The 9,809-nt window shown below is 36.3% G+C and overlaps 1 protein-coding gene across 1 annotated transcript in view; it reads right to left on the bottom strand.

The window, feature by feature from the left end:
- Positions 1-4,175: 4,175 nt before the first annotated feature.
- The window catches only part of YAF2 (YY1 associated factor 2), a 109,487-nt gene continuing 103,853 nt past the window's right edge, over positions 4,176-9,809 (bottom strand). The window contains exons 4-5 of the mRNA XM_007937933.2: positions 5,319-5,471; positions 4,176-4,413 (exon numbers count right to left, since the gene is read on the bottom strand). Coding sequence (XP_007936124.1) covers positions 4,176-4,413; positions 5,319-5,471 — 391 coding nt within the window. The remainder of the gene's footprint in view (positions 4,414-5,318; positions 5,472-9,809) is intronic.

Here is a 9,809-nt window from a genome sequence, read left to right as displayed (position 1 = left end):
AGAAGAATGGGAATTCCAGAATACTTAATTGTACTCATGGAGAACGTGTACATAGATTAGGAGCCTGTCGTTCAAACAAAACATCGAACAGAACAAGGGGACACTGCATGGTTCAGAATCAAGAAGGGAGTGTGTCAGGGTTGTATCCTTTCACCACACTTGTTCAATTTGTTTGCTGAGCAAATAATCTGAGGAGATGGACTATATGAAGAACAATGTGGCATCAGAATTGGAGGAAGAAGATTCATTAACAATCTGCGATATACAGATGACACAACTTTGCTTGCTGCAAGTGAGGATGACTTGAAGCACTTGCTGGTGAAGATTAACAACTACACTTTGCAGTATGGATTACACCTCAAAATAAAGAAAACAGAAGTCCTCACAACTGGTCCCATAAATAGCTTCACGATAAATGGAGAAAAGACTGAAGTTGTCAGGACTTCATATTACTTGGTTCTACAATCAACACCAATGGATGCAGCAGTCAAGACATCAGACGTTTTACATTGTGCAAATCTGCTGCAAAAGACCTCTTTCAAGTGCTGAAGAGCAAAGACTCCTTGAAGACTAAGGTGTGCCTAACATAAGTCATGGTATTTTCAATTGCCTTTTATGCATGTAGCATAGTGGCTAAAGCACTTGACTGCTAACCAGAAGGCTGGCGGTTCAAACCCACCAGCCGCTCCTCGGAAGGAAGGTTGGGCAATCCTACTTCCGTAGTGATACTGCCTCGGAAACCCAAGGAGGGGTCGCCATGAGTCGGGGCCGACTCGACGGCACATAACAACAACAACAACAACATAAGTCATGGTATTTTCAATTGCCTTTTATGCATGTGAGAGCTGGACAATGTATAAAACTGAAGAAAAGTTGATGCGTTTGAGTTATGGTGTTGGAGTAGAATGCTAAGAGTACCACGGTTTGCTAAAAGGACTAACAAATCTGTCCGGGAAGAAACGCAGCTGGAATGCTCCTTGGAAGCGAGAATGGCCAGACTTAGTCTCACCTTCTTTGGTCATGTTGTCAGAAGGAATCATTCCCTGGAGAAAGACATCATGCTTGGTAAAGTGGAAGGTCAACGAGGAAGGGGAAGGCCCTCAACGAGATGGACTGACACAGTGGCTACAACAATGGGCTCAGGTATAGCAGGGATCATGAGGCTGGCACAGGACTGGGCAGTATTTCGTTCTGCTGTGCAAAAGGCCGCAATGAGTAGGAGATGATTCCATGGTACCTAACAACAACAACATTCTTTTAGGTCATCCATGAGGGTACAGAAATAGGTTTTGTTACAAAGAAGACTTGTATTTTTATAGTGGCATCACTAAGCAATGTGGACCACACTGGTTGACACTGTCTGAGGGGGTGACACCAAAATGACTGTCTGTAAAATTTTTGTGCAGTGTTTCAGCAGTAAATTATTTTTTAAATATCCCTGTAGTTAAGTTATAACAACAAAAATAATTTTTGTAAGCCCAGCTTACATGTATCTATATACCCATGAGGCTAAAACTCTATGCTAATTTACTTTTGAACCTTCTAATGGGCTCAGATCAGAGCCCAATTACTGTGATGCTTGGAATCCCGTGGTTTTGTTTGCATGTGTTACAAGGATGCACTGTTTCTCTTGCTGCTGTCTTTATAATTGCTAATTTTGTTAAATTTTCTGGTATTTTAGCCACAATACTGTAATTAGTATTTGTGAAACTGTATCAATAACTTTTTTGAGAATGAAGTAGTAATTAAAGGAAAGAAAAACAATCTAAAAAGACTTCTGCTCAGTTACTAATAATATTGAAACTAGTAATGTTATAATTCAATGTAGAAACTTTTTACAAAACAATTTTGTTATTATTCATGTAATCTAGGAAATATTACATTAAAGAAATTTACAGCTATAACGTATTATTACTCTATGATTAAAACTGATTTAAAAAAAACATTACTAAGGATTCTGTATGGTCTGGTAAGGGAGAAGGTCCTTAGGGGATGACACCCCGAGTTATTGTACTGGGTGACACCAACCCTACTGCCACAATTGAATGGGATTTTACCTGTAATTATAGTAAAGGCTCACATTCATTGAGCATCCAGTGCATATCAGGCAATTGTTAAGAATTTTACATGGACTGACATTTAAGCCTCCCAACAACCCTATGAGTTAGATATGATTATCATCATCTCCATTTTATAGATGGGAAATGAGCTTCATTAAATAACTTACTCAAGCTCCTTGACGTTCTGCAGCAGGGATTCAAATGCCAGACACCAGTTAACACACTAAATCTATGCTATACTGACTTCCTACCTATATATAGAGAGATGAATATGCCCCATTCGTATAAAATCACATATTCTATCATATTTTTCTCTCTTGTATTCCATTTAAAATGCATCCTGAAAGTATTCAATCATCAGAAGACAGTGCTTTCTAAGCATAGTATTGACTTGAAAATTGTATTTTCTCTATTATAATTATTAATATTTATAATTTTAACTATTTTCAAACTGTATATAAAACATGAGACATGAAAAATAAAAAAATTCCACACTGTAAGAGAACACAACCAGCTGACTGACATCCCATTAAAAGTATCGTAAGACACAAATTTTAAGTTTGCATTTAACAACACTAAAGAATGAGGTATATAAATGTTTTAATCACAGACTTTTACTGTATGCAATTAACTGTATTTCACAACTAGCATCTTACAAAAAGACAGTACCACTGTGCCTGTAAAAAGTACTGCAATTAAACAGAAAATTACATTACCACGAGAAACCACTAAGTTATCACAACTGTCAGGGTCTACAGTTTTTTTCTTTAAACGTGATAATGATGTCTTTTATGTGATATTTTGTATTCAGGTTATGTTTTTAACTTAATTAACATTTCGTAAGTCTCCTACAGGTGGATATATATTAAGCAAGTGGTTAAGAGAAAGCAGGAGACCCTAAGAGAATTTAAGGAAGTACTGTGTGGTTTCTAGTTTGGATTTTTCAGTACAACACAGAATGCTTATTAGTTGTAAACAAAAATGCAAAATCTGTAGTCATAAAAATATTTTATTGGTAATTTTACATAATAGTGACTGGGGCTGTAAATACTTTTATATCAGGATACTGATAAATGCATAAACTGACAGTTATGTCTGAGAACAGGGCACTATGATTTTCATAACAATTGTTAACAAGAGGCCAATTTAACTTATTTTAAATTAGTTATTTCCCAGTTCTGTGCAACATCTCTCATTTCTGTATTAATTAGATTCATACCTCTATGACCCTAGATAATTTGAGGGGAAAGAAAACAGTGATAAAACTATCATTAAATTAAAGCTTTTTCAAAATTGCAGCTTTTAAAATATGGTAGTTATCTTTTCTCTTTTTGCTAAATGCTTACAATTATTTGCGTTTTAATGTTTTATATAATACAGAAAATACCAGTGTTCAATGACAATAACACTAAACCTGAATTATAAAGCTAAATAATCAATGTTTTATTGCTTACTAGACTGCTAGTAAACATTACAATAAATGTCTTCAAAAATAAGAAAAAAAAGCAAACAAAACCAGAAACAATAATTTAGTAAAACGTGTCAAAAACATTGGCAAAGGTTCATACAAATTCTTTATTTAATAACAACTTTCCTATTTAACCACACCAAGTACCAGCAGGTGCATTTAAGAGGATAACCATTAAGAAAAAATCCTACTGCAGCAATAGTTGATTAAGTTGATCTTTGACTTGTATACATATAGCTATTTGTTTCACAATCTCAAATAATACATATTTAGGCAGCTTGAACTATGTTATAAAAATTTAAATTCGTTACATGCCAATAGTAGAGAATTCAAGAATTATGTGTTAGAATTCACTAAACTAAAAGTGAAAATAGACTTACCAATAACACTGCATAATGAATAATTCAACCACATTTTCATGGCATTTTTAACTGTAGAGACCAAAATGTTAAGTCTGGAAATGTTTGGTAGGCATAGATTGCAATAAAATCTAACAAATTCTAATAAATTTCTACTTTATGTAAAACTCAAATTACGGACTGTGCATAAACATGTTTGTCATGAAAATGTGGTACTTCTTGGCATAATCTGTGTATGTGTATTTGCATGGTATGATAGAAGTGACTAAGAAACTGGAGAAAATAAACTTAATGAGATTCTCCATTCAATGATGAGGCTTCTCCTCTGGGTGAAGATGACCTGGACATTCCTCTCTCTGTGTTATCAGAGCTAGAACCACTCTGACTATGTTGATCTGCAGAAGCAGCACTAGACGCAGGTGGTGACTTTGTTTTCTCCTTAAAGTCTGTAATAATGACTGTTAGATCTCCAACGGTAACTTCCAAATGCTGAGCACTACTCCGATCCACATTTTTCAATCTTGGCCTAAGCACAAAAGATGGTAAAATGTCAGTCCAGCTGTTATCTCTCACAGCTTATAATGAATAGTAAATTAGGTAAGTATAACAAAACATGAATACATCTATGCTTAAAACTCTAGATTCATGTGGAACTTGTATGTTTCAAATCATTAACACTGATCAAACCAATCATTCATGAAACTTTTTCAACATGACAGAAACTGTGTTACCATGATAGTGGCTCAAAATTGTGCTTCTCTGGTGGCGTAGTGCCTAAGGCATCTGACTGCTAACCAGAAGGCTGGCAGCGCAAACCCACCAGCCACTCCTTGGAAGGAAGACTGGGCAATCTCCTTCCGTAGAGATACAGTCTCAGAAACCCAAGGAGGGGTCGCTATGAGTTGGATTTGACCTGATGGCAGCAAGTTTGGTTTTTTTGGTTATATTACAGTTTTACATACAACTTATTATGTTGAGAACAGCAATGGAATAGCTGCCCACAGAGACAGGTGGTAAAAGTTAAGGTTGAGCTATATATAGGGCTGTTACTCCACCAATGTGCACTGATAAGGGTATAATGACTGTCTATACTGACTGGACGATGATCATTTCTGATTGCTTAAAGCCCACACAAATACCTATTACGCATTTTGAATATCATTCCTGGCTTTATGTATAAAAAACAGACTAGCTATTAACACAAATGTCTTTTTAATCTACTAAAAAACAATGCATCCTTACATTTCAGTTTATATTTGTGTTTAATTTCTAATATACCTTTCAACCACAGAAAAAACTTTCATGGTAATTTATAATAAAGGAGATTAAATATTTTACTTCCAATTTGTATATGAGTGCATCAATGTTAAAAGAATATTAAATGATTAAATTTATTATTTCAAAAATGCTATAAAACACTCTTCAAATTACCTGGTTTTCTTATGACTGTTCTTTTTGCTAGTTGTTTCCTTTTCACTTTTTTCTTTTTCTACTTTATCTTTTTTCTCTTTCTTTGACTGTGTAGGGGGCACAAACTGCTGAGTAACCTGCTGTGCAACCAACTGGGAGACAGGTCGAGGTTTCCTGTATGCAAATTTAAAAAACAAAACAAACCTTTTTTCAATTATTACAAATAAAGGATGTATGTTCTTTATGAGAAAATAACTCATATTATGTAAAGATATATTTTACAATCTTCAAGTATAAAAATTCCTCATGTCAGATATACAATTTAACAAATCAATATAAACTATTGACTTTCCTGCTGTAACTTAACAAAAATAGAACCAAACTATAAAAGTTAATATTCATAACCCAAGGTATATAATCAAACCATTAAAAAATAACTGTTAGGTAAATCAACATTAGAAATTATTAAAATTGTATATCAAACTGAATGCTCACAGGAGGCATCCAAATAAACAAACATAGATTTAAAAGACTAAACTTGAAATTTTCCACTGCAGTAACATTTAACTCATCCCTTCCCTTAGAGAATTGAATAGTTAACCATCTGTGGCAACAACTATTTGTTCTTTCTGTTAAAACCTCTCCTTTATTCACTTAATAAATATTTAATGAATGTCAAATTTTCTCATCCCCTATTACTTAAATCCCTGAAGTTCCTTATGTCCCTAGCTACAATTTATTATGTGTTTTTGACTTTGGAGACCTGCCCAATCCTTTGAGAGTTACCTTCCTACCCACTTATTCAAAAAATGTTGATTGAAAACCTGCAGGAACTGCATCAGGATACATGAAATGTTGCCCAGCTTCAACCTTTAATGCTAGTTTAAGCTGTCACTCTATTGGCCCAGGGACAATGATCCCCCAGCTCGATGGTAGAACTTGGGCAGCTAGGTCAAGATTCAAAGTAAATAGTCTGTTAAATTCTTTAACTACTATAGGGAATAATAAGGGGATAGAGAAGAAATGGAGGAAGTAGGGGAGAGTAAGAAAAATACATTTTAACAGATGGTCTACAAGCATTGGTAACATTATTGCCTTGAAAATTATGACTCTATTTTGGTTAACAGACTTTTTTAAAAAAAGGAAATCATGAGAAAATACTAAGAAATCTAAGATTAAAGTTGTATGGCTGGGAGAAAATTAAGAAACATGCTATGTAATACAGGTACCAATAGATGGATAATGAATTCTATCTAGAATATACAAAGAATGAAAGACTAGGATATCCAGGAAAGATGTTCAATACACGATTTAAAAAGTGGGACTGACACAAATCAGGATAAGAGATACAGACTGAAAGTTACACAAATGGAAGTGATATTGAAACCATGGCATTAAGGTGAAGTTTGTTTAGAAAATTAAAAACCAAAACCAAACACACTCTCGTCAAGTTGGATCTTACTCATAGCGACCCCTCCTTGGGTTTCCCAGGCAGTATCACTACAGAAGTACATTGCCCAACCTTCCTTCCAAGGAGCGGCTGGAGGGTATGAACCACCGCCTTCTGGTTAGCAGTCAAATGCCTTACGCACTATATCACCAGAACTCCTCTTTAGAAAGTTAGCTACAAAAAAGAAAAGGGATTAAGGCAGTACTTGTTAAACATCAGAATCACTTGGACAGTTTGCTTATCCATACCTCTTAGGGTTTCTGATTCAATAGGCCCTGGAATAGAGGTGTTTCTAACCAGTTTTCCAGGTTATGCTGATGCCTCTGGTTGCAACTACATTTGAAAAGAAACTGAAGAAGTACAATGTATTTGCAGAATACTGATACTACTGCAGCATGAAGCCAGAGATGGAGAGCAAGGAGTGGCAGAGAAATCACAAAAAGTAAACTTGAAGAGATAGGAACCAGATAAAGAACAGTTGTCCTCATGTGCCATGAATTCAATTCCAATTCATAGAGTTCTTACAGAACAGAGCAGCACTGCCCCATACAGTTTCCTAGGCTGTAATCTTAATGAAAAAGCACCCTGGTGGTTAAGCACTCGGCTGCTAAGCGAAAGGTCTGAGTTTCGAACCCACCAACTGCTCTACCATAGAAAGATGTGGCTGTCTGCCTATGAATCCTATGGGGCAGTTCTCCTCTGTCCTATAGGGTGACTGTGAGTCAGAACAAAGACTTTTTTTGGTTTTTATCTTTACAAGGGAAGATTACCAGGTCTGCATTTAGTGGCAGAGCACTTAACCACTGTGTTATCAGGGCTTCTTAACTGGCACTGTACAACTAAAATACAAGATACGCAATGACTATCTGTTGAAAAATGAATGATAAAAATCAAGGTTTAATGAGAAAGAAGAGGCTTTTTAAGAAAAGGAGCACCGCCTCTAAGCTTACTCACCAGCTAGGATCAACCTTTACAAAAAAAAATCATTGCCATTGAGTGTCAATTCCAAGACTCACCGTGATCCTTTTCCTTTTCTGAACCTAGACTAGAAATCATTAAAAGTTTCTAACAACCAATAAATTGAAGTTAGTTATTTAGTAGCCATTATTACTAACTTCAGATGTATAAAATTGTTTATATTCTCTTTGATTTAATGCTGCCTTTAAGTAAAAGTGATTATTTACTATAGCTTTTTCTAAGCTAATTAATGACCTCAGTACACCAATTTTAACTTTGCATAAGATGTAAATATCTCAATCATGAACTCTCTTACTGAAAAGATTTTCAGGATTATTTTCAGTGTCTGTAGTTAGATTCAGAATATTGTATAACCCAATCAAGCAACCATATGAGATCAAATGGGCAGCATTTGTTCAGGGATAAAGCTCAGAAGGCAAGAGGGTACAGGAAAGGAGGAGGAATGGAAACAGAAAACGCAGGGAGTAAGTGGGAAGAATGCTGTTTACATCATGGGGATTGCAGTCAATGTCACAAAACAAAGTGTGTATGAATTGCTGAATGGAAACCAACTTGCTCTGTAAACTTTCACCCAAATCACAATACAAAGTGAAGGAAGGAAGGAAGGAAGAAATCAAATGACATAATGCACTGGGAAAATCTGCTGCCAAGCTCTCTTTAAAGTATTATAGAGCAAAGATGTCACTTTGAGGTATAAGGTAAGGAGCTCTGGTAGCATAGTGGCTAAAGCACTTGACTGCTAACCAGAAGGCTGGCGGTTCAAACCCACCAGCCACTCCTCGGAAGGAAGGTTGGGCAATCCTACTTCCGTAGTGATACTGCCTCGGAAACCCAAGGAGGGGTCGCTATGAGTCGGGGCCGACTCGACGGCACACAACAACAACAACAACAATCCAAACCATGGTACTTTCAAAAGCCTCAAAATGCATGTGAGAGTTGGACAATGAATAAGGAAGCCCAAAGAATTGATGCCTTTGAAATATGGTGTTGGCAAGGAATATTGATTATACCATGGATGGCCAGAAGAATGAACAAATCTGTCTTGGAGCCATTATGCTCCTTAATGGAGAAAGACAACATGCTTGGTAAAGTAATGGATTAGCAAAAGAAGAAGATCCTCAACGAGATAGACTGACACAGTGGCTGCAACAGTGGGCTCAGACTAAACAACGATTATGAGGTTGGTGCAGGACCAGGCAGTGTAGTTCAGAGTTCACTATGAGCTGGAACCACCTCAGCAGCACCTAATAGTAAGGATTTTAAGAGTATCTCCCTGCAGTCATTTTCTCTTTTCATATGGCCCTTCACTCTGAAAATGAAAGTACACTAAAGTAAACAAAAACCCTGCCATAGAATTGATTCCAATTCATAATAACCCTTTAGGGCAGGGGTGAACTGCCCCATATGGTTTCTGAGGCTGTAACTCTTCACAGAAGCAAACTGCCTCATCTTTCTCCCTCACAGCGACTGGTGGATTCTAACCACCGACCATTTGGTTAGCAGCCCAATGTTTTAACCACTGCACCACCAGAGATCCTTATGAAGAAAGCGTGCTGTTGTTGCTATTACGTGCTGTCAAGTTGGACCCAACTCACAGCAACCCCTCCTTGGGTTTCTGAGGCAGTATCACTATGGAAGTAGATTGCCCAACCTTCCTGCTGAGAAGTGGCTGGTGGATTTGAACTGCCAGACTTCTGGTTAGCAGTCAAGTGTCTTAGGCACTATGCTACCAGAGCTCCTATGAAAGTATGCTAGTAGAGCATATTTTATTTCCTACAACCATGAGGTTGAGTAAATAAATTTTAAAATATTTAAACTATTATGAATCTAAAATCCTTCTAAGTCCTGTACTCCCAGTGTTAAGATAAAACTGTTCAATAAATGTACACTACTCCCAGGAAACAAAACCAACACATAAAGAACAATTAGATGAACTGGCCAAGAGAGAGACTCGAATCAGGAGATAAGCTAAAAGATTTCCGTATCAAATTAGACTGAAGTGACATTGATAAAGGTGTGTGTGTGTGTATATATGTATGTATTATAAATAAATAAGTATGTATGTATGTATGTATGTATGTGAG

This window comes from Orycteropus afer, unplaced genomic scaffold (genome assembly GCF_000298275.1).
Source record: "Orycteropus afer afer isolate SDZICR_OR568_19922 unplaced genomic scaffold, OryAfe1.0 scaffold00045, whole genome shotgun sequence".
In the NCBI taxonomy this organism is placed as follows: Eukaryota; Metazoa; Chordata; class Mammalia; order Tubulidentata; family Orycteropodidae; genus Orycteropus; species Orycteropus afer.
This window is presented reverse-complemented; position numbering and strand designations above follow the sequence as displayed.